General features: G+C 40.9%; 1 protein-coding gene across 6 annotated transcripts in view; it reads left to right on the top strand.

Annotated features, from left to right (window-relative positions):
- kdm1b (lysine demethylase 1B) overlaps positions 1-26116 on the top strand; it is a 108180-nt gene that overhangs the window by 73097 nt on the left and 8967 nt on the right. For 5 of the 6 annotated variants that reach the window (XM_043719148.2, XM_043719142.2, XM_043719145.2 and 2 more), the window contains 3 exons: positions 3593-3667; positions 6976-7092; positions 19717-19842. In XM_043719148.2, the coding sequence (XP_043575083.2) occupies positions 3593-3667; positions 6976-7092; positions 19717-19842 (318 nt within the window). The remainder of the gene's footprint in view (positions 1-3592; positions 3668-6975; positions 7093-19716; positions 19843-26116) is intronic. The other variant, XM_043719147.2, reaches the window with a different exon arrangement.

The following is a 26116-nucleotide window of genomic DNA, read 5'->3' as shown; positions in this document are numbered from 1 at the left end:
ATCACAGAATTCAATGCATATCTTAAAGATTGACATTTAAGAATTTGGAAATTGTATAGTTTTAGCAAAATCGCACTACTTTGTTATTCTGTTCCCTGTAAAATAAAAACCAACATTCTGTTTTCCTTCCATTTTTGCTGAATTTGTGTGCTAGCTTCCTCCATTTAAATAATTATTCAGCCCCTTTATTCTTCCTGGAAAAATGCATAACCTCACGTTTACCCACTTTTTATATTCTATCTGCCAAGTTTTTGTTCACTTGCTTAACCTGTCTGTCTGCAGACTCTGTCATCTTCACCTGGTGTCCCATCTATCCTTTCGTATCATTCAAAAACTTGACTGTTGTACATTCTTCATCCAAGTCAATATATATATAAATAATTGTGGGCCCAGTGCTGATCGCTGTGACACTTCATTAATTACACGTTTCCACCTGACAGTGCCCTCTTTATCCTAGCTATGTCTTGTATTAGTTAGTCAGTCCTCTATCCACGCTAAAAAAAGTACCTTCAATCCAAGTGATACTTTTATCAAATGCCTTCTGAAAATCCAAATATATTACATCCACTGCTTCCCCTTTATCTATCCTACTTGTTACCTCTTTAACAAATTCTCGTGCATTTTGTCAAACATGATTTCTCCTTCATGAAACCATACTATAACTCTGTTTGATCATACTTTACATATTTCTAAATGCTCTGCCAGTACATCCTTTATAACAGACTCAAATAGTTTCCCAATGACAGATATTCAGCAAGCTGTTATTATACTTACCTGTTGTTCTTTGTCTCCTTCCCTTTTTAATTCCATCTTGAGCTGAAGTTGAATCTTAATTATGGGTATTTTCAAGAAAAATAATAATCCTTTCTCAAGGGCTCCTCTTGATTTGCCTGAGGGCTACTTTTGATTTTGAGGTTTCTTTCCCATTCTCACCAGCTCCTTTTGTTGGGTGATGCAATTATATAGTAACAATGTCTTCTGTTTTGAGTTGTCATAGGGGGTATTTGGACACTTGACATCAAAGTAAGAATAATTTTATATCATCAATTATTATTCTTCCAGTAAATTTAAACACCCAACACACACAAACGTTAATTTCTTAGACACGTCAGTATTTAAACTAACTCAAAAAAGCATAAGTTAGCAAAAAAAGTGCCCACCAATGATTGACACATTTGTAGACACCAACATTCGTCATGGCAAGCCAATGGGCTGAGAAATGACAGATGGAGTTTAATTCAGATAAATGCGAGGTGCTGCATTTTTGGAAAGCAAAGCTTAACAGGACTTATACACTTAGTGGTAAGGTCCTAGAGAGTGTTGCTGAACAAAGAGACCTTGGAGTGCAGGTTCATAGCTCCTTGAAAGTGGAGTCGCAGGTAGATAGGATAGTGAAGAAGGCGTTTGGTATGCTTTCTTTTATTGGTCAGAGTACTGAGTACAGGAGTTGGGAGGTCATGTTGGGGTTGTACAGGACATTGGTTTGGCCACTGTTGGAATATTGCGCGCAATTCTGGTCTCCTTCCTATTGGAAAGATGTTGTGAAACTTGAAAGGGTTCAGAAAAGGTTTACAAGAATGTTTGCCAGGGTTGGAGGATTTGAACTATAGGGAGAGGCTGAACAGGCTGGGGCTGTTTTCCCTGGAGCATCGGAGTCTGAGGGGTGACCTTATAGAGGTTTACAAAATTATGAGGGGCATAGATAGGATAAATAAACAAAGTCTTTTCTCTGGGGTCGGGGAGTCCAGAACTAGAGGGCATAGGTTTAGGGTGAGTGGGGAAAGATATAAAGGAGACCTAAGGGGCAACTTTTTCACGCAGAGGGTGGTATGTGTATGGAATGAGCTGCCAGAGGAAGTGGTGAAGGCTGGTACAATTGCAACATTTAAGAGGCATTTGGATGGGTATATGAATAGGAAAGGTTTTGAGGTATAGGGGCTGGGTGCTGGCAGGTGGGAATAGATTGTGTTGGGATATCTGGTCGGCATGGACGGGTTGGACGGAAGGGTCTGTTTCCATGCTGTACAGCTCTATAACTCTAAGCAAATCTTCTCATGAGATCACAGGCTAATGTGTTTGCATCGCATATGGACAAAGGTAAAAGATTTGCACAAAGAAGTAACTATTCTATTAATTGCATTAACCAACAAATGCCAGGCAATAATTATTTTCCAACAAGAGAGAATCTAACCCACTTACTTTGACATTCCATGGCATTATTGTCACTAAATCCACCATTATCAACATCCTTGGAGTTCCATTGACCAGAAACTGAGCTGTATTAGTCATACAAGAGGTCAGAAGCTATGAATCCTGCAGTAAGTAACTCACCACCTCACTCAACAAAACTTGTCCACTATTCACAAGGCCCAAGTCAAGAGTGCGAGTACAAGGGAATATTCGCCTCTTGTCTGGATGATTGCAGGGTCAAAAATATCCAAGAATCTGCATATAATTCAGGGCCAAGGCTGAAAGGAGATTTGCTTGAAATGTACAAAATTATGAAGGGCGTGGACAAGGTGGCTGTGCAGGGCCATTTTACCTTAGGGAAATTAGTGACCATGGAGTATAGATTAATGATCAATAGAAGGTTTAGCAGGGAGATGAAAAGATTTTTTGACCAGGAGGGTGTCACAATTCTGGAACTTACTGCCTGAAAAATCAGTCAAGACAGAAGCTCTTAGTCCATTAAAAGGCCTCCACATACCTGAAGGGCCATGAGCCAGATGTTGGAAAGCGAGATTGGACTGGGTGAATCATTTTTTTGGGCTGACTCAGACATGATGGGACAAGTGACCTTATTCAAACTTTCTATGATTTCACTTGTATATTTCTGTGTAAATTGGCCAGGAGTGAGTCCCTGTAGCTGTAGGACTAGTTTCACCTTTATCAAACTACTATCCCTGACTGTTTTCCCCCCATTGAATGTGTCTGTTCAAATGACTCTGTCTCCCTGTCTTTCCCTTTTAATAGAATGAGGGTAGAATGCGTGTATAACATTTGCAATCCTTATTGCGTCACTCCTTATCTAAGGCGGATTAATAACCAATATGTCTGAGTTTATCCTCTCTCTTCCCTTTGGAACAGAGGATGTTTTCTGCCCAGTCTGAGTTTCATGTTGATTTTAAGTACTCCTTTATCAATTTTTATCTCCTCCAGAATCTCAAAAGTTGTCTTTTTCTCTGTGAAATTTGTGATAATGACTTAATGATGTAAAAGTTTGTGAGGATATTGTCAAACATGAATAACTTGGAGGATAACAAACATTAGTTCTCTTCAATAACAAAAACAAAATATTGCCAATGCTGGAAATACGAAATAAAAAGTGCTGGAGAAACTCAGTAAGTCTGGCAGCATCTATAGTGAGAGAAACCGTTAACAGTTCAAGTCTGATATATTGTGATCATTTAGAGGAGTCGTTAATGTGCAATGGAATACCAAAAATAAACTCAAGGACTGCAATTTAATTTCAGGGTTAGGAACTGCAGTGCCTTGCAGATTTATTTTTACAGTTTGTTGCTAGTGTTATTTCCATACTTTATGTCCATTATTTTGTTTCAGCTTAATCATGGAGTTTTTTTTATCTTTACAGGTACAGACCGTTAATTACTCAGGAGATGACATTCGCATTGGGACAGCTAATGGAATGTTATGGACAACTCAGAAGGTAAATCTCTATTTCTTAATATAAGTTGTATTCAGCTCTTAAAGTTTTTTGGAAAACTACCACATGATCTGACCACAATGGTTTTCCTCATCAATCCATTTATGAGGAATGAAATGTTTGATAATGGTGTAGTAATAATAGCATAGAAACTATCTGTCTTCATTGTAAAACAACAATGGTAAATAATCTATTTGTATATTGGAGAAAAGGGAATAATTATCCCAATTTACAAAGGAATAAATCAGTGCGATTGAGGTATCCATGAAGTTACTCTAGCTTTATGTTCCAGTCCTGTTCTCTGAGCCGTGTCATATATGAATTTATGACCTCTTCCAGAGGAAGAGAAAGTTTAATTGGCATATTGTTGTATAAGAAGTCTCCCATTTCCTGGAGATTGGATGTAGGGTGTACTGACGAGAGCCATGGTACTAATCAGGTATCTATTACATTGGCTTCCAATGCAGACAAGAGGGTCCATTGATCTTATGATTCTGTCTCTGAGATAAGCGTTCACCAAAATACAGTACCTGTTATTGGGAAAGAATTCATCTGCAGTTTATTGAAAATGAAATCTGTCTCACCTGGGATTTGTGCACAAACTATAATAGAATGAAATTATAATGTAAACTTGATGACCAAATAGCTCCAAGCCTAAAAAAAGGGAGAATTCAATTTCTGCAGAGCCCTACAGGGAAGAAATGTTCCTTGATCTGGAGCTCTGAACATAAGATTTTGTGTACTTAGTGAGACTTCTGAAATTGAAATTGTGCAATGACATAGCTGTGAACCTCTCTTAATTAAATCAAACACCCAGAAGAGCTCACCTGATTGAGTGATAGAGAACTCCCAAATTCCAGTATTTAAAGAAAATAACATAAATTTATTTTTAACTCTAAAAGTGAACATCAAATAACAACTATTTACAACTCTAAGCCCCCTTTGTCTTAACTGCTTATTACCTACCTCAAACACTATAACAATATGCTGTCCCAATAAGACACTTATTACAATTGCATGAACTTAATTTCAAAGCCACACAGCTGCTGTTGTCTTCTGGGACTTAACTCTCTGGCTGCTGAATTCCCTGGGTCTTCGTCTTTCATTTTACTGAGTATGTTTCATGTGAAAAGGTACCTTTGATAGAGAGTGTTTTCTAATTTCTTGGATCTGTCTCGATGGCAGTTGGTCTCTGATCGTTTTTCAGCATGCCTTCATTTTTATAACTCCAATGTCGATCGTCACATTGTTTCAATGTTGGCAAAACAATAAATTCAAACTTGATTGGGTTTTGGTGGTATGGGGCATAATTTAAACTGATTTAAATTTGAATTGTTGTCAAAACAGTAACCAAACCTCAGGTATCTGTTTCACAGCCAAATATTACATCTTTTCAATTTTCCAGTACTCTCTGGGTTGCCATCTAATCATATACACAGTTGCTTGTAAACTGTCAGTTCAGAACGGCATTCACTTTCTCTTAAAGTGCCTTCAACTTGATAACAATTGTTCTGGATGTTGGCAAGATTTGTCCAGTTTTACAATAGAATATTGGGAACATTTATGAAAAGGCATGATAGTTTAGTAAATTATTTCTTGAGAAACATATTCTACTATTTAAACTGTGTATGTACTATTTAAAAGTGTACTTTTTGACAAAGTGTTGACTGTTGAGGAAACAAGCCATGTGTTACTTTCCAAAGTTGGTATCTCCTTATCTACTCCAAAATATATCCTATGCAATGAATGACTTTTGAACTGAAGTCATTTAGGCAACCTAGGTTTTTTTAAGGTGGTGATGTGATGGCCTACTTCTGTTGATCTTAGTTGTAGTACATATATGAAGTAAGGTTGGAATGATGAACATGAATCTGTAGTGCATAAATAGTTTTGAATTCAGTGTTAACTTGGCAATCCTGATCAGGAAGACTGCAGCACAATTGATGTTGGAAATAGCACACCTATGCAAATCAAGAAGCAGCAGCAAAGATGCATTACCTACTGCATAAAAGCTAAATACTGTGGATGCTGGAAATCCAAAACAAATGTAGAGAATGCTGGAGAAACTCAGCATGTCTGGCAGCATCTATGGAGGCAAAGAGTTTGCTTTTGTATCTGGTATGAAACTTCAGACCTTTTACTCATTGTGCGCTCCTCGGCCAGGAAAAGCACAATGCTGACCTGAAATGAGAAGCAGGAGAAAGTGAGGACTGCAGATGCTGGAGATCAGAGCTTCAAAATGTGTTACTGGAAAAGCGCAACAGGTCAGGCAGCATCAAAGGAACAGGAGAATCGACGTTTCGGGCATAAGCCCTTCTTCTGAAATGAGAAGCATTCTGTTCCCAAAATTAAAGATTGCATATTTCAATATAACTTTTTTGAAAAAGGAGAAATGAGACTGAAGTAGAGATACTGATTGGGATGCGTGTATCAGTACAGATCTACTGTTCCATACAGCATAGCACACATTTTAGAATCTTGAGAAGCTAAAAGAAAAAATAATTGAACCAATATCTTAACATCTTGCAAATTTTTACCATCTTTTGAAACTGTTGTTTCTTGCACCTTCTAAATTCCTGTTTTGAAAATGGTGCTTGCCATTACATAGTAAGTACAACACAGCAATAGACCATTTGAATCATTGGCTCATGCTGTTTTTATACCTCACGTGAACTTTCTTCAACCATCATTCGTGTGATCATATCTCCAGAAGCGTCTCTTCCTTTCACATTGATGTGTTTATCTTGTTTCACTTAAATTCCTTTTTCCCTCTCATTTATCTGGTTTACCTTAAATTCATCTATGGTATTCTCCTTACTACAGCTTTGTGGCAGCAAGTTTCACATTCTAACTAACCTTCAGGCAAAATAGATTGATCATGAACTCCCTAAGGGATTTTAAATTGATTTTGATGATCCAAAGCTTTGATCTTCCTGAGGTGAAATGCTTTATGGAGTATATACTTTCAAAATCTTAAAAAAAAACTGTCATTACTCTTCAGCTTTCCTTTTTTTTTAGTGAACAGAGCCTCAGATTGTTCAATCTTTATTTTTAGATAAATAGCTGTGTAAATGGTAACAACTCTGGTGCACAGGAATTGGGCTACCTTTGGATTTTTTTTCTGGACTCTTCCTTAAGGTTTTAGGACTTTGATCTTTTCATGCATAGCATCAGCAGACCCAGCATACAAATTGTACAAATCTCTTCTAGATTATGTATTAAAAAAAAATATTGTGAATATTTATTTTAAGTTTCTTAGTGGTTTACAGTGTCCCCCTTAACTGACTAATCTTTGGATGTTATCTTGGCAGGTCTTGGTTACTGTTCCTCTAGCTCTTCTTCAGAAAAACACTATTCAGTTTTATCCAGCTCTATCTGAACGGAAACTCAAGGCCATCAACAGTCTAGGTCAAGGGGTAATTGAAAAGGTATGTGGAAGTCGAATTAAAATCAGTTGCTAACCATAGTTTGCCACATATGTTAGAGTCATAGTCATACAGCATGGAAATAGACTCTTCGGTTCATGCCGAACAGAATCCCAATCAAAACTAGTACCACCTGCCTGCTCCTGACCCGTATCCATCCAAACCTTTCCTATTCATATACTTATCCAAATATCTCTTGGATGTTGTAATTATACTCCCATCCACTATTGCCTCAGGAAGTTTATTTCACACGCTAACCACTCTGTGTAAAAATATATATGCCCCTCGTTTTTTTTAAATGTTTCTCATCTCACCTTAAAAACGTGTCCTCTCGTCTTGAAATCCCACATCCTAGGGAAAAGACTATTAACTCTATCTGTACCTCTCATTATTTTATAAACTTTTATAGGATCGCCTCTCAACCTCCCACACTCCAGTGAAAAAAGTCCCAGCCTTTCTTTTTAACTTCCATACCCACTGACATCCTGGTAAATCTCTTCTAAAACCACTCCAGCATAGTAATATCCTTCCTATAACTGGGTGGCTAGAACTGGACACAGTTTTCCACAAGAGGTCTCATCAATGTCCTATACAACCTCAACATGACTCCCCAACTCAAAGGACTGAGCAGTGAAGGCAAGTGTCTTTTTAGCCACCATGTCTGTGTGATGCAAACTTCAAGAATTATATACGCGCACACCTAGGTCCTTCTGCTCTAGAATGCTATCCAAGGCCCTATAATTAATTATATAAGCTGTATACATGTTTGTTGTCCCAAAATGCAACACCTCAGATTTATCCAAATTGAACTCCATCTGTCATTTTTCAGCCCATTGACCCATTTGATCAAGATCCCTATGTAAAAATAACAAAGAACAAAGAAAATTTACAGCCCAGGAACAGGCTATTTGGCCTCCAAGCCTGTGCCAATCCAAATCCACTATCTAAACCCATCGCCCATTTCCTAAGGATCTGTATCCCTCCGCTGCCCACCTACTCATGCATCTATCCAGACACACCTTAAATGAATCTACCATGCCTGTCTCTACTGCCTCTGTTGGCAATGTGTTCCAGGCGCCTACCACCCTCTGTGGAAAGTACTTTCCACGTGTATCCCCATTGTACTTTTCTACTCTCACTTTGAACCCGTGACCTCTCATCATTGAATCCCTCACACTGAGAAAAAGCTATGTCTATACCGTTCATGATTTTGTAGACCTCAAATCAGGTCCCTCCTCAATCTCCTTTTTTCTAATGAAAATAATCCTAACCTACTCAACCTCTCTTCATAGCTATCACCTTTCATACCAGGCAACATCCTTGTAAACTTTCTCTGCAACTTCTTCTCCAAAGTGTCCACATCCTTTTGGTAATGTGGCGACCAGAATTGTTCACCGTATTCTAAATGCGGCCAAACCATAGTCTTGTGCAGTTTTAACATGACCTGCCAGCTTTTATACTCAATACCCCATCCGATGAAGACAAGCATACCATATGCCTTCTTGACCATTCTATCCACCTGTGCAGCCACCTTCAGGGTACAATGGACCTGAACTCCCAGTTTCTCTGTTCATCAACTTTTCCCAAGGCACTTCTGTTTACTGTATAATTTGCTCTAGAATTAGACTTCCCAAAATGCATCACCTCACATTTGCCTGAATTGAACTCCATCTGCCACTTCTCCGCTTAACTCTCCAGTCTATCTATATTCTCCCGTATTCTTTGACAGTCTCCTATGCTTTCTGCTTCTCCACCAATCTTTGTGTCATCTGCAAACGTACTGATCAGACCAACAATGCCTTTTTCCAGATCATTTATGTATATCACAGACAACAGTGGCACTGATCCCTGTAGAACACCACTGGTCACCTTTGTCCATTTCGAGAAACTCTCTTCAACTACTACTCTATCTCCTGTTGCTCAACCAGTTCTTTCTCCACCTGGCTAGATTACAATGTACACCATGTGACTTCACTTTCTCCATTAGTTTGCTATGGGGAACCTTATCAAATGTCTTACTAAAATCCATGTATATGACATCTCAACAGCCCTTTCTTCATCTATCAACTTGGTCACTTCCTAAAAGAATTGTATTCAGTTGATAAGGCATGATCTTCCCCACACACAACCATGTTGCCTATCACTGATAAGCCCTTTCTTTTTCGAATATAAATAGATTCAGTACCTTCTCTAGCAACTTACCTGCCACTGATATCAGGCTCACTGGTTACCTGGAATGTCGCTACTACCCTTCTTGAACAGGGGGTAACATTATCAACTCTCCAGTCCTCTGGCACTTCACCTGTGTTTAAGGATGCTACAAAGGTTTCTGTCAGGGCCCCAGCTATTTCCTCTCTCACCTCCCTCAGCAACCTGGGATAGATTCCATCTGGTCCTGAGGATTTGTCCACCTTAATATTCTTTAGCCTACCCAACACATCTTTCCACCTTATGTCAACGTGATCCAGGGTAAATAAACTTCTATCTCTAATCTCAGCATTCATCATCTCCCGTTCCTCAGTGAACACTGATGCAAAGTAATCATTGAGAATCTCACCCGTTTTCTCAAGTTCAACACACAAACTTCCTTCCTTATCCTTTGATGACCAACCCTTTCTCTAGATACCCTCTTGCTGCTCATATATGACTAGGGATTCTCCTTACTTCTGCTCACTAAAGTTATTTCATGACCCCTTTTAACCGCTTGATTCCTCGATCAAGATTGGTCCTACTCTCCTGATATTCCTCCAAAGCCTGTTCTGTTCTTAGCTGCCTGGACGTTATGAATGCTTCCCTTTTCCTCTTGACTAGTCGCACAATTTCTCCTGCCATTCACGGTTCATGAATCTTGCCTTTCCTATCCCTTGATTTCAAAGGGATATGTCTATCCTGCATTATCTTCAACCTATCTTTGAAAGCCTCCCACATATCAAATATGGACTTCCCTTCAAATAGCTGTCCCCAATTTACATTTCTCAGCTCCTGCTGAATTTTGATATAATTGGCCTTGGCCCAGTTTAGTACTCTTCCCTTTGGACTACTCTCATCTTTGTCTACGAGTGTTCTAAAACTTACAAAATTATGGTCACTTTTCCACAAAGAAATTCCCCCACTGCAACTTCTACCACCTGGCCTGGCCCATTATCCAACACCAAGTCCAATATGTCCCCTTCCCGAGTTGGACTATTGACCTACTGCTCTAGAAAACTTTCCTATATGCTCCTTAGAAATTCTGCCCCATCCAGACCTCTGACACTAAGTGTATCCCAGTCAATGTGGGGAAAATTAAAATCTCCCATCATCACCAGCCTGTTGCCTCCACTTCTTTCCATAATCTGTTTACCTATTTTTTCTTCGACTTCACGCTCATTGTTGGGAGGCCTGTAGTACAGCTCCAACAATGTGACTGCACCCTTCTTATTTTCAGCTCTACCCATAATGCCTCACTTCTCAAGCCCTCCATAGTGTTGTCCTTTAGCACAGTCGTAATATCATCCCTGACCAGCAATGCAACTCCTCCCCCCCTTTACTTCCCTCCCTGTCCCGCCTGAAGCATCTATATCCTGGAACATTTAATTTCCAATCATGCCCTTGCTTCAACCAAGTCTCTGTGACATCGTACTCCCAGGCACCAATCCAAGCCCTAAGTTCGTCTGTCTTTCCCACTATGCTCTTTGCGTTAAAGCATATGCACCTTAGACCACCAGTTCATCTACTCTCTGCCTACTCTTCCCCTTGGTAATGCTAACTTCATGATCCTGTACCTTACAGTCTCTAGTTTCGACCTCACTATCTACTAGTCTTCTCTTCTGGTTCTCAACCCCCTGCCACATTAGTTTAAACCGTCCCCAACAGCAGTAGCAAGAACTCCCCCAAGGACATTAGTTCCAGTCTGGTTGTAGTAAAATACACTACAAATGCCCCAATAAGTTAGAGATATAGATGAGAGAGGCTAGTCTGAATAGTTGAATTAGCAACACTAACCTCTATTTGTGAAAATGTGAATGTAGTAGTTTTTGTCTGGGAATAAATGAAGAGCATGAGCTTGGTATTCCTGGTGAGGGTTGTTCTTCCAGAGTGAGGCTTTGTAACTGATTGCCCGCTATAAATAATCACTCCATTGTGGTTGAACAATTTTTCCACCACTCTGCAACCTCTATGCACCTTATGAAGTTAATACTGTTGTTACATAGGTGATGACCCAAAAATGATTTTTGAATCCGCACCATTCAGTTCTCACCTAAATCGGTGATTGTGAAGGCAATGTTTTTTGTCTTTTTGGCTGTGAATGATCTATTGGCATCAGACCTGTAAGTAAAAATGTGGTAATTGTGAGAAACTGTCTGGTTAATAAATAAAGATTCAATGCCAATTACAAGCTCTCGCTTGTAATTTTGAGATATGCTTCCCATTGAACAACATATTTAGTTTTGCTAAGGAGGCTGCTCAAAAGACAACTAAATCAACATTTTGATTCTGTGGGATTAGGAGACTGAAAACACATTTTTGCAACCAGTCAATATAAGCATCCCATGCTGCCTCCTGTTATCCCTCAACTATAAGTTTAGTATGATCAGTAAATTTGACAGAATAATTGTTTTTGTAGCTGAGAAAAGGAGTAGATAGTAAAAGTTTTGTACAAATAGTGCAAGCTTCAAAGAAGATAAAAGTAATTGCATTTAAAGTTTTCTTGTATTCAGGAGAGATTGCAGAAGTGAAATGTAAGCATAACAGAGAAACCTCGATTATCTAGCACTTGATAATCCGAATATCGGATTATCCAGCAAGATCGTAGGGTCCCGATGCTTGGCTAAACTTATCTGGCATTCAGTTAACCAAATGAACTACTCTCTGCCCATATCTGCATATTCAAAGTTCCTCTGTATTTTAAAATTGGGCCAGTCGACATAAATTAAAAGTTTGGTTCATTAAGTTTAATACATGTCAGTGAAAACGCACTGAAAATGTGGTGAGATTTGAATAAATTGTGGAAGGTGAAACATGTTTTATACTTTTTTTGCAACCTTTTAAGTGAACATGATTAACAGGGAAATGTAGGTGCTATGTGCTTGCATCTTTAGAAACTGATAGATTGTCAGATCTACAATTTAAAATAGGACAGTAGTTATCAAATAGGATAAAATGACAGATAAAAATTAGAAACGGATGTTGGCCATGAAAAGACATTTGAGGAGAAAGTGAGGTCTGCAGATGCTGGAGATCAGAGCTGAAAATGTGTTGCTGGAAAAGCGCAGCAGGTCAGGCAGCATCCAGGGAACAGGAGAATCGACGTTTTGGGCATAAGCCCTTCTTCAGGAATGAGGAAAGTTTGTCCAGCAGGCTAAGATAAAAGGTAGGGAGGAGGGACTTGGGGGAGGGGTGTCGGAAATGTGATAGTTGGAAAGAGGTCAAGGTGAGGGTGATAGGTCAGACTGGGGTTGTGGCGGAGAGGTCAGGAAGAAGATTGCAGGTTAGGAAGGCGGTGCTGAATTCGATGGATTTGACTGAGACAAGGTGGGGGGAGGGGAAATGAGGAAACTGGTGAAATCCGAGTTCATCCCTTGTGGTTGGAGGGTTCCTAGGCGGAAGATGAGGCACTCTTCCTCCAACCGTCGTGTTGTTGTGGTCTGGCGATGGAGGAGTCCAAAGACCTGCATATCCTTGGTGGAGTGGGAGGGGGAGTTGAAGTGTTGAGCCACAGGGTGGTTGGGTTGGTTGGTCCGTGTGTCCCAGAGGTGTTCTCTGAAACGCTCCGCAAGTAACCGGCCTGTCTCCCCAATATAGAGGAGGCCACATCAGGTGCAGAGGATGCAATAGATGATGTGTGGAGGTGCAGGTGACTCTGTGGCGGATATGGAAGTTTCCTTTGGAGCCTTGGAGGGTGGTCAGGGGGGAGGTGTGGGCGCAAGTCTTGCACCTCCTGCAGTTGCAGGGGAAGGTGCCGGGAGTGGAGGTTGGGTTGGTGGGGGGTGTGGATCTGACGAGGGAGTCACGGAGGGAGTGGTCTTTACGGAATGCTGATAGGGGAGGGGAGAGAAATATATCCTTGGTGGTGGGGTCCGTTTGGAGGTGGTGGAAATGACGGCAGATGATGCGCTGTACATGGAGATTGGTGGGGTGGTAGGTGAGAACCAGTGGGGTTCTGTCCTGGTGGTGGTTGGAGGGGCCGGGCTCAAGGGCGGAGGAGCGGGAAGTGGAAGAGATGCGGTGTAGGGCATCGTCGACCACGTCGGGGGGGAAATTGCGGTCCTTGAAGAAGGAGGCCATCTGGGATGTGCGTTTTTGGAACTGGTCCTCCTGGGAGCAGATGCGGCGGAGTCGAAGGAATTGGGAGAATGGGATGGCGTTTTTACAGGGGGCGGGGTGGGAGGAGGTGTAGTCCAGGTAGCTGTGGGAGTCGGTCGGTTTGTAGTAGATGTCCGTGTTGATTCGGTCGTCTGAGATAGAAATAGAAAGGTCGAGGAAGGGGAGTGAGGAATCTGAGACTGTCCAGGTGAATTTAAGGTCGGGGTGGAAGGTGTTGAAGTGGATGAACTGTTCAACCTCCTCGTGGGAGCACGAGGCGGCGCCGATACAGTCATCGATGTAGCAGAGGAAAAGGTGGGGGGTGGGGCCAGTGTAGTTCGGAAGATGGACTGTTCCACATATCCTACGAAGAGGCAGGCATAGCTGGGGCCCATGCGGGTGTCCATGGCTACTCCTTTCCTTTGGAGGAAGTGGGAGGATTGGAAAGAGAAGTTGTTCAGGGTGAGGACCAGTTCAGTCAGTCGAAGGAGGGTGTCAGTGGAAGGGTACTGGTCGGTACAGCGGGAAAGGAAGAAGCGGAGGGCTTTGAGTCCTTCGTGATGGGGGATGGAGGTGTACAGGGACTGGATGTCCATGGTGAAAATAAGGCGTTGGGGACCGGGGAAGCGAAAATCCTGGAGCAGATGGAGGGCATGGGTGGTGTCCCGAACGTAAGTGGGGAGTTCTTGGACTAAGGGGGACAGGACGGTGTCAAGGTATGCGGAGATGAGTTCGGTGGGGCAGGAGCAGGCGGAGACAATGGGTCGGCCGGGGCAGTCAGGTTTGTGGATTTTGGGCAGGAGGTAGAAGCGGGCGGTGCGGGGTTGTGGGACTATGAGGTTGGAGGCGGTGGATGGGAGATCCCCCGAGGTGATGAGGTTATGGATGGTCTGGGAGATGATGATTTGGTGGTGGGGGGTGGGGTCATGGTCAAGGGGGCAGTAGGAGGAGGTATCTGCGAGCTGGCGTTTGGCCTCAGCGGTGTAAAGGTCAGTGCGCCAAACTACTACCGCCCCTCCTTTGTCTGCTGGTTTGATAGTGAGGTTGGGGTTGCAATGGAGGGAGTGGAGGGCTGCGCGTTCCGAAGTTGAGAGGTTGGAGTGGGTGAGAGGGGTGGGGGAGTTCAGGTGACGGTTAATATCGCGGCAGCAGTTGGCTATGAAGAGGTCATGAAAAGACATTTATCAAACTGGAAAGGTTGTGTGCTCCGTGAAGATAACAATCTCCCAGTTTGTAAATGCTATAATAAGAAGCTTGAGTAAATGAGGTAGTACAGTTGTGTGGGGTGTAAGGTGCGTGTGCACAGAACTGGGAAAATCTGTTAACTGTAATCATTTAATGAACAGAATGGCAGTGGCATTTGATGAAAATTTGTCATTTCAATGGTGGCAAGGAGATCCTAAATGACTTATAGCCAAGGTCAAAACGAATACATAAGTAATTGCAGTAATTAATTGGATCTAAAAGATCAAGTTAAAATTAAGTAAACAATTATAAATATTAAATGGGCCCAAGTTACATTAATGTAAAATCTAGGGGATCTACATTTTAAAAAAAAGAGAGTAAGTGAATCTTAAACTGAAGAGACTATATGTAAATATGTAGATATTCTTGGCCTGTACATCTTTTGCAATCTTCATCTAGCAAATGCTGTGTCCCTCTTTCTGCCTCTCTGTTTGGCAAATTGGTTTACAGTTTAAAATAGCAACAGACTATAAATCATTGATCACTGACCTAAATGTGAAAGAAACAGCTAAGATCCTATCCAGGTTCAGTTTGAGACTAAGGAATTATGACTTTACAACTGACTACATGTCGAAGTATCAGGACAGCAGGTCTGAGTAAAGAATACCAGCAAGTGCAGCTGAGAAACAGAGTTGACTTCATTGCAGAGGTTGAAGTCTGTATGTCCAAAGTTGCAAATGATCAACTGACTACAGAATGAAACCTGTAAAAATCTGGGAAGCGCAAAGGTTTGATGCAGATTATAATATAGGTAAATTCTGCTTGTAAGAATGGTCAAGATATTTCAGTACTTGAACAGTGTAGACATGTTATTGTTATTGGCAACAAACCAATCTGAAGAATTGCAATACTAGGCGTTACAAAATGTCAGTGTGGTCACCAAGGATTTCAATACATACATATGACTGTCTTTAAATGATTAACAGTTGTGTTTCACATGTGATGAGCAGCTGAGAACCGAGAAACACTATTACCATATTTTCTGCCAAGGCCATGAGAGTGCTTGGGAATGGATTTATTGGAGTTCAAAACTAAGGTCTTCATTAATATCATTGCTGTTGAAGTAAAGAATGTACATAAGATTACCGCAGATGCAGTGATAGAATCATCTAAAAACCTTCTCTATGCTTGGCATTCGGGACATTGTAATCTCAGACCAAGTCTGCAATTTGCAAGTGAGCAATTTAAGATATGTGCCGTGAATGTGATTTTACTCTTGTCATAAGTTCACCCTACTATCTTTGAAACTAAGTGAGGTGTGCGTACAATCAAGACACCATCAAAAAGAATGAAGCCTTAAGTCTCATTATTAAACCAAGATTACCTTGCCAAGATCTTCCCCACACCTCCACTTCTCGCCTTTAAACAACCACCAAACCTCAAACAGATCACAGTTTGCAGCAAACTGCCCAGTTTTCAGGACAACACCATACAACCTTGTGGTAGATGCTGCAAGATGTGTCAGAATGTCAACACCAATACCACCATTGTTCGTGGGGACACCTCCCACCATGTACGTGGCAGGTACTCCCTTGACTTGGCCAGGATGCAGGCAAGGATGGCCTGAGACAAGCTATGTTGGCAAGACTGAGCAGAGGCTAAGGCAATGGATGAATGGATACTGCACGACAATCAACAGACAGGAATGTTCTCTCCCAATGGAGAACACTTCAGCGATCCAGGACATTCGATCTCAGACCTTCAGGTGACCGACCTTCAGGTGACCATCCTCCAAGGCGAACTTTGGGACAAGAAACAATGCAAAGTGGCCGAGAAGAGGCTGAGAGCCAAGTACGGTCCCCGTGGGGATGGCTTCAATTGGGACCTTGGGTTCATGTCACACTACAGGTGACCCCACTGCACTACACTGCCTCACATCCTCCCCCGTGCGCACGCACACATGCACCCACAAGTTGTGGGGTAAACTTGATCTTACAGAATTAAATTTTATGTTGCTGTATGAACCCATGTAAGATTCTGTAAATCCCTTTTTTAGATTAGAATTGGGGCAAAGATAGCCTGACACAGGGCACCTCACACCTTCAATGCATTATCTGGGCCGACATGGCACCTATTGTTAAAGTTCACTTGAGAATGTAACTTCAAAAAAGTTCTGGGATTTACATATGAAAGAACTGAAACCAACATGGTCATTCTAAAAGATGAGAGACTTAACAAACAATCCAGTTCTTTTTCAATATGTAATTTCAGTTACATCACACTGTAAACTTTTGCTATAAATTGTGTCTTATGATCTTATACTCCACAACTACCCGATGAAGGAGCACAGCTCCGAAAGGTAGTGCTTCCAAATAAACCTGTTGGACTACAACCTGGTGTGTTGTGATTTTTAACTTTCTATGCCCCCAGTCCAACACCGGCACGTCCAAATCAAGCCAGAGATGATCACCGCTGAAAATTGAGACTGGCATTATTAGAGTTATTGAAGGCTGGATGACTAAGCACACAACTCCTATCTCAGAAGCTACAGTTAAACATCACTGAGTGTAACAATAACAGAGAAAAAAGATATGAAGAAGAGCAGAGAACCAGCCAGGCTAGAAACATTAGTAAACGATGCATATACAAGAGCTACCAGATCTACAGCCTGGGGAGAGAGAATGGATAAGAGATCAACACAGCACCCAAGCTAACGTAGATTTGAAACTGATCAAAGGATATAAGGAGGAAATAACAGTGCATTGATATTATTGAACAAGAAACCATAATTTAAATATGCAGTGATTTCTACAAAGAAGAGGAACAAGAGAACACTCTGCAATCATCCAAGAGAGGAAGTGGAAAGGAAGAGTGTGGAGCATCGAAAACTTCTTAATGAGACCAGAACCAAAGAAAGCCCTGGCGTCTGAGACTTTAGAAGGAAGATGTTCATGATGAGTTTAAAGATTTCAGGGAAGATATATCTTGATAAAACATCCGAACATTCATGATGTATAAGGACATCTTTTTGTTATTCATTCCTGGGATGTGGAATTTGCTGACTGGGCCTGAATTTATTGTCCAAAGAGCAGTTAACAGTCAATTACGTTGTTGGGGTCTGGAGTCTAATGTTGGCCAAATCAAGTTAGAATAGCAAATTTCATTCCATATATGACATCAGTGAACTAGATGGGTTTTTATGACAATTGACAATGGTTATACTTGATCGTTATTTGACTAGCTTTTTTATTCCAGATTTTTACTGAATTCACATTGAGATTAGCCAGGCTCCAGATTACTTGTCCAGTGACAATGCCACTCAGCTTCCTTCCCACCTCCATTTATACACTGCCAACCGTGATACATAATTATCTAGAGACTCTGAGAATGTGGTCATTTGTGCAGTAAATACAGTTTTAAGGAAAACACCTTGAACTACATAAACAGTTCTTGAGATACTGTAACCAGTTAGTCCTTATACACAAAATAAAGCGATTTGTATGTTGTTGAAATGTTAACTTATGTGGGTATGGCTTAAGCCACTAAATGATGGGAACAAGGATAGAACATTGGTGTGGAGAAGCATTGCATACAGAGGACTGAAAGAAGTGAATAATTCAGTAATAGGAAGTTTTAAATGGGACAGAAGTGAGGCCATTTAAGATGGCTTTGACATAAATGCAAATAATACCAAATAAGAAAAACTGGTTCCAGTGGCAGACGAATTAATTTGAATAGGAAAGAGCAAGATTCAGAATGATTTGGAGGTGTTAATTGAAATGACCAATGCTACGTTACTTTCAAATAGGAAACGCATGTGCAAATATGGGTGGGAGGGCACGAATATTACGATTGAGCTTTAAGGTCTAGTAAATACACCTTAGTTTGCATTTTGTCCCCAAAATATTCAGAGTACAAAAGAAAAGTAATTCTAAAAGCAAACCAGAAATTGCTGGAAAAGCTCAGCAGGTCTGGCAGCATCTGTGCAGAGAAAACAGAGTTAACATTTTCGGTCTAGTGAACTCTGATTTCCCTTCTCAGATGCTGCCAGACCTGCTGAGCTTTCCCAGCAATTTTTGTGTTTGTTATTGATTTACAGCATTTGCAGTTCTTTCGGTATTTAAAAGTAATTTCAGGTTGCACTTGATCAAACCCCATCTGGAGTATTGTGTAGATTGAACCTTCCAATCATTGGAAGGAGATCATTTTTTAAAGGGATGACAAACATATTTTAGTGTACAAGGAGTTTATTAGTATTTCTAAATAAAAGTTCAAAATATGTTAATCCGTGTAAATAGGACTTGACTCAATATGATGGCTTAAAAACTTAACAGGAAAGCTTAAGGATTATTTTGCAACAAGCCATTCTATACATTTCAGTACAATTTTACTTTTGAACCAATATCGAAATCGCTCAGTTGACTTTGAATTCAGAACTATATTAGTATCTTTATGTTGAGTAGCTATATATTGAGTACTGATTTTTTAGATTTTTTTTAGATTACTTAGTGTGGAAACAGGCCCTTCAGCCCAACAACTCCACACCAACCCGCTGAAGTGCAACCCACCCAGACCCATTCCCCTACATTTCCTAACACTACGGGCAATTTAACATGGCCAATTCACCTAACCTGCACATTTTTTGGATTGTGGGAGAAAACAGGAGGAAACCCACACAGACACTGGGAGAATGTGGAAACTCCACACAGAGAGTCGCCTGAGGCGGGAATTGAACCCGGGTCTCTGGCACTGTGAGGCAGCAGTGCTTGCCACCGTGCCGCCCATGATCTAGTTTGATAGACAAAAGCTCTGCAAAATTTCCATGAATATATTCTTGAAGCTCTCGATTGGTAAAGTATTGAAATGTGTTAAGAAATTTAAAAAGAAAACTCTGCCGTCTGCTGCTACACAGAATTTTCCAAAGATAACACTTCATTACTTTCTCTTTTTTTCCCTGCAGGCTCCTTTCTCAGTCACTGAGTGAAGGCCTGTGGAATTATGCACTTTGAAATCATTTTAAATTCAGATCTTGTGTTAATGCATTTAGAATCCTTCAACTTCTACCAAAAAGATAATCTGCGCTCTTCCTAGGAATTGATTGGATACTTTTAAAAATGAGTTCCAATCACTGAAACTGAACTTTTTTTTGTCTTTTAGATTGCCCTACAGTTTCCATATAAATTTTGGCAGAAAAAAATTCAAGGAGCGGATTTCTTTGGCCATATTCCTCCCAGTCCTAACAAACGAGGACTTTTTGGAGTATTTTATGATATGGATCCACAAGTAAGTAAATTAATTTTATTGTTTGGTACTAATTTTAGTACAGTCATAGAGTAACACAGCATGGAAACAGACCCTTTGCACCAACTAGTCCATGCTGACCATAATCCCAAATTGAACTAGTCCCACCGGCTTGCACTTGGTCCATATCCCTCCAAACATTTCTTATCCATGTACTTATCTAAATGTCTTTTAAACATTGTACTGTACCCACATCCACCCTTTCCTCTGGAGGTTCATTCCACACCTGTATAAAAATGAAAATTAGGTTTATAAAATCATGAGGGACATGGATAAGATAAATAGACAAAGTCTTTTCCCTGGGGTGGGGGAGTACAGAACTAGAGGGCATAGGTTTAGGGTGAGAGGGGAAAGATATAAAAGAGACCTAAGGGGCAACTTTTTCATGCAGAGGGTGATGTGTATGGAATGGACTGCCATAGGAAGTAGTGGAGGCTGGTACAATTGCAACATTTAAAAGACATCTGGATGGGTATGTGAATAGGAAGGGTTTGGAGGGATATTGGCCAGGACTAGATTGATTTGGAATATCTGGTCGGAATGGACGAGTTGGACCGAAGGGTCTGTTTCTGTGCTATACATCTCTATGACTCTGTCTTTTTAAAATCCCCCTTCCCTCACCTTAAACTATGTCCCTTAATCTTGAAATTCCCCACCCTAGGAAACGACTCCTGGCATTCACGTTATCTATACCCCCTCATTGTTTTATAAACCTTTTAAGGTCAAAATAAAGTCTTAATGCCCTGAACAATTATCGAAAGTTAAAGTAAATTTCAAGTAAAATTTGGCAGTAATATTGCAAATGGGAAGAGAAGAGAAAACAGAAAATTTGATAAGCTTTTTTAAAAATAAAACTGTTCTTATGTTTTTAATACCAATGCCTAAACTATTAGGAGCAACATGATTCAATAAATCCAACAAATATAATCGGTGTGTTTATATTGCAGTACTGAGTTTGTTAAATGTCAAAATGATTGGTATTCTAAATTGACAGCATTTACGTTGACAATGAATTCAGAGCACTGGTGACAGCAATGAAAGTACTGCATATATACAGAGTTAAGTGTTCATGGCGATGTTTGGTGGTATTGTTGCTGAATCAGTCGTCCAGAGATCCAGGTATTATTCTGTGGATGCGGGTTTGAATCCCACCACAGCAGGTGATGGAATTTGAATTCAGTGCTAATTTCAAAATCACAGAACAATTTGTAATCTTTGAGTAACTGAAACAACCAGTGCTACATTCCCTGTCCTCCCACATACTTTTAAATTTGCTTTTTCACGTTGAAAGGAAGCAGAAGTATGAGTATTGTTGACTGTGGTGAAAACACATCTGATTCATTAATGTCTTTTGGAGAAGAAAAACTGGTGTCCTTACCTGGTCTGGCCAGAAAATAATATGGTGACTCTGAACTAACCATGGAATGAAACCAGATGGACCAACTGGCATCACTTAAGTACTAGAAATGACAACATCAAACTCAGTACTGTTAACCCTGCAGAATTGTCCTTAATAACATCTGGTGGCTAGTGCCAAAGTTGAGGTGTGTCTCAGACTACTCAAGCAATGGTATAACTACTCACTGATTACATCCAGTCATACTCGTGGAATCTTTCTACCTTACACAAACTGTCCCAAATTTAAAAAATCCCTAGATATATCCTGTCCCACAAGCAGGACAGGCCCAGCAGAGGTGGCAGCACTGTAATATACAGACTGCAGGGTTACCCTATGAGTCCTCTACATTGACCCCACCACCATCTGTGCTTAACGAGATAGACTTTGAACAGATCTAGCAAGTAAAAACTGGGCAAACTTGATGCACTCTGGGCCATCAGCCAGAGGAGAATCATACTCCAATACAATCTGCAACCTCATAGCCTGGCATATCCTCCACTCTTACTATTACCCTCAAAACAGGGGATCAACCCTGATTCAATGAAGATCACGGGAGGAAATGTCAGGAGCAACGTCAGGTGTACCTACGACTGAGAGGTCAGCTCGTGAAGCTACAAAACAGGAATATTTGTGTCGAAACTGATTTTGCATCAACTGACAGAGCTAAGAAAATCCACAACTGAGGAATCCGATCTCAGCTCTATGTCCAGCAATATCCAATCATGAATGATGTTGGGCAATTAAACAACTCGGTGACGCTAATATCCTCATCATTAATGATGGAGGAGTTCAGCACACCTTGTGAAAGTTAATCCTGAAGCATTTGCAACAATCCAGCCAGAAGTTGCAAGTAGCTAATCCATCTTGGAGATGTTAGTCTTCAGTCAATTTAACTCACTCTGTGATGTCAAAAAATGGCTGAAGGCACTGGCTACAACAAAGGTTGTGGGCCCTGACAACATGCCAGCAATAACACTGACAATATGTGCTTCAGAGTTTGGTGCATCCCTAGGTAAGCTGTTCCAGTCTAGCTATGACACTGGCATCTACCTGACAGTTTAAAAAATTGTTCATGTATTGTCCTGTACACACAAGACAAATCCGTCCTGGCTAATTACCATCTAATCAGCCTACTCTCAAACATCTATAAATGACCATTGACAATGCTTAGCAATAATCTGCTCACTAATGCACACTTCGGTTTCACCTAGAACCAGTCAGTACCTGAATTTATTGCTACCTTGGTTCAAACATGGACATAAAAGCTGAATTACGGAGATGATATGCATGTGATTGCCCTTGATATCAAGGCCACGTGTGACATTGTGGCACCAAGGAGCCCGAACAAAAATGAGCGGGGCGAGTCTCTCTGCTAGTTGGAGCCACACCCAGCACAATGGAAGATTAAACTTCATAAGGGATCATAATTCTTCAATTGCACCTATTCAACTACATAGCCTCCTCTTGAGGGTTGCTGCTCAGTGCCTCAGTGCTGCTGCTCTGTAAGCCTCCTTTGCTTGGTCTGTGCTATCTTGGACTCCAAAACTACACTCCACTATTTATTCACAAGCTGAGCCTCAATTCTTCACTGGCTGCTAGCTTCACCGAGCAAAACTGCCTGGGTTTTTCAATGAACTCCAATCTTGTTCAGTTGCATTCAGCTAATACCACTTGTCTGTCTTTCAAGCCCTGTTCACCCAGATGCACTGAAGCACCAATGCTTGAAGGCTTCTTTTGAGTGGCTCACTACTTCCTGTAACACTGAGCCAGTGACTTTGCACTTGGAAATCCTGACTTCAACACTTCGAACTCAAGAACTTTCGGAATTACTAGAGAGCTACCAGCACAGAGCCATCCAACTGCTCTTGGCTCTACACTGAGTTGCCAGACACACAATCTGTGTAATTTACACAAGTGGAATGTTTGATCTGTCATTTATGGAAAATCATGGTACCCTAGTTGACCATGTGTGCAGAAAATATTTCCTACTATAGAAACTTGAGGTTTGTGTTTTGGAGCTTAAGTAGTGGTTAGAGATACTGTGGTGCATCAGTGAGGCTGAAAATCCATTTAGAGAGGTGGTCACACAGTAGCTCAAGAAACTGGATGAAAGAGTGACCACAAAGCAGTCAATGCGAATCAGATAGATGGGGCAGAAGTCCACTGGGATCCCACTCAAATTGTTTTCTGTTTTGGAAGCTGTTGGCACTGGTTCCCCAAGAGAGTGCAAACAGAGCAAAGCTTCTGGCACTACAAGTAGCCTGAATGCACAGGAGTGGAGGAAAGCAGGAGTGATAGCAATAAGGGATTCATTAGTTAGGAGAATAGACTAGTGTTCCTGCAGCCACAAATGTGACTCCAAGATGGTCTGTTGCCTACCTGGTACCAGGATCAGGAATGTCACAGTGCTATAGGGTACCTGGAGGGGGAGGATAATAAGGCAAAGATCGCAATACACATTGATACCAACAATATGGGTAGAACAAGGGATGAGTTATTCCATCAAGAATTTAGGCTGCTTGGTCGGACCTCAAAGGCATGGATGAAGAAGGGGCAGAAATGACAGCTTTACATTGAGGTATAGAATCTTCAGGAAGGAAGAATGTTAAAGGAAGTGGTCTTGCATTATTAATTAAGGAGTCAGTTACTGTAGTGAAGAGGGATGATATCTTAGAAGGATCATTACATGAGGCTTTCTGGGTAAAGCTTTTTTATTTCTTCTTTGGCCACAAGGGAGATGCTAGATCACTGGAGGTCAGCTAAAGTGGTTCCACTTTTCAAGCAAAGTGTTGCTTGACTGTTAAAAAGAGAGAAACCAGAGATTTACAGATCAGTGAGTCTCAAATCAAGAAACTATTGGAAAACATGCTGAAAGAGAGAATTATTCTTCACTTGACAAGGCAAGGTTTGATTAGTGATAGTCAGCATAGCTTTTTCAGGGAGAGGTCATGCCCAAGAAATTTGAATTTTTCAAGCGGTGACCAGGAATATTGAAGTGAGGGTAGTATCGTAGATGTAGTTAATATGGATTTCAGCAAAGTCTTTTACAAGGTCCCATATGGAAGCCTGATAAGGAAGGTAAAAATCACTCCGGATCCTGAGTGACATGCCAAGTTGAATCAAAATCGGCTGTGGTAGGAGACAGACGGTGGTTGTAAAGGTTGTTTTTGTGACTGCACAGTGGTGTTCACTGGCTTACCGTCAGAGATCAGTGTTGGCCCCTTTATTGTTTATGATATGTATAAATGAAATAGATGAGAATGTGGGGGAAATGATAAGTAATTTTGCAAAAAAAAAGGACCGGGTGGTTGGCAGTGAAGAAGAATGTCTTAGATTACAGGAGGTTTTAAATGGATTGGTCATTTGACAGATCAATGGCTGATAAAGTTTCATCCTGAAAAGTTTGAAGTGATCCTTTTTCCAAAGTGCAACAAGATGAAGGAGTAATCAATGAATGGTAAGATGCTAGGACAATCAGAGGAATAGAGATCTGGGGTGGTTTCCCACAGACCTTTTGAAGGCAACAAGTTAGTAATGTAGTTAAAGTGACACATGGGACACATCTTTTCTAGTTGTGGAAGATTACAAGAGCACGGAGGTTATGTTGGAGCTGTGCAAGTTTGGTTCAGCCACAGCTGGAGTACTGTGTGCAATTCTGGTTACCACACTATAGGAATGATGTATTTGCACTGGCAGGAGTGCAGAAGAGATTCACAGAATGTTGCTTTGGATGGAGCAGTTTTGCTATGAAGAGAGGCTAGATGAGCTCTGATTGTTTTAAGAAGTCCTGAGGCCTAACTGAGGTGTTTTAAGATTGTGGGCCATGGACAGAGTGGAATAAATCAACTTGTTCCCCTTAATAATGAGGGGCCAAAGTTTTTAAGTGACAGGCAAGAGGTTTAGAAGGAATTTGAGAATGCTTTTTTACCCAAACGGTTAAGAGAATCTGGAATACATTGCCTTGGAGGGTATTTGATATTCAAGGTTGTGGGCCCAGTGCAGATTTAGAGCAGTTTTTGTCAGTGCAGATTCAATGGGCTGAAAGAACTCTAACATTTACCTGCCTTCCTAGCTGGACAGCTAACTACAGCACTTCTGATATGGAATCTGCTTCTGTTTCTGTCTTTGTCTTTTTCCAACATGCTATAACCTTTGAGCTGCACTTCATTGTCCCCCAAACTATCCTGAAAACCTTGGAAAAAATCCCTTGCCTATTGCTGGGCAGAACCAAATGTTGCTAAATTCTGAACCAGTCAATTGTAGCATGCTTGGAGCTCTGCATCTAAAGTTACAATCTAGGAATTTTGGAGATCTATTTCATCACAGATGTTAGCAGTTGCAGAAGTTCAATCTATATAAAGGAACATTTATACAGCAATGTTCACCACCTCAAGATGCACAGCCAGTGAAGTACAGCAAGCCTTTGCTTTGCACTCCTAATCTGTTCTTCAGAAACAGTGCTGAATGAAAATTGGTAAATGAAAATACAGTTGGGTAACATTCCTCATTTGTAATTTTCACATTTCTTTATTATTACTGAAAAAATGATGTTGTCAGAGGTTTTAGTCATGAATCCATTATGGCAAACGGAAGATTACACTTTAAATCTTTGCAAGAATTTATCCCAGGAGAAACCGATGTTGGTTCGTTGGTTGGCAGATCAACACTGGTCAGGTGTTGCTGCAGAAAAAGCAAGGCAATAGAGTGGAGAGCCAGTGTTTCCCTGTGGCTTTCTCCATGGTAATGCCTTGACAAATCACTGTGGACTTGACATCACTTAGCATCCTTTTCTCCTTTTTGTATGAATTTGAAATGATTTGAAATTTGGCATTCTTGTCTTTATTCTGATGAATGCAA

The sequence above is a fragment of the Chiloscyllium plagiosum genome, unplaced genomic scaffold, assembly GCF_037043375.1.
Source record: "Chiloscyllium plagiosum isolate Xiang-an unplaced genomic scaffold, Cpla_swu_hap1 HiC_scaffold_34, whole genome shotgun sequence".
Taxonomy (NCBI): domain Eukaryota; kingdom Metazoa; phylum Chordata; class Chondrichthyes; order Orectolobiformes; family Hemiscylliidae; genus Chiloscyllium; species Chiloscyllium plagiosum.
This window is presented reverse-complemented; position numbering and strand designations above follow the sequence as displayed.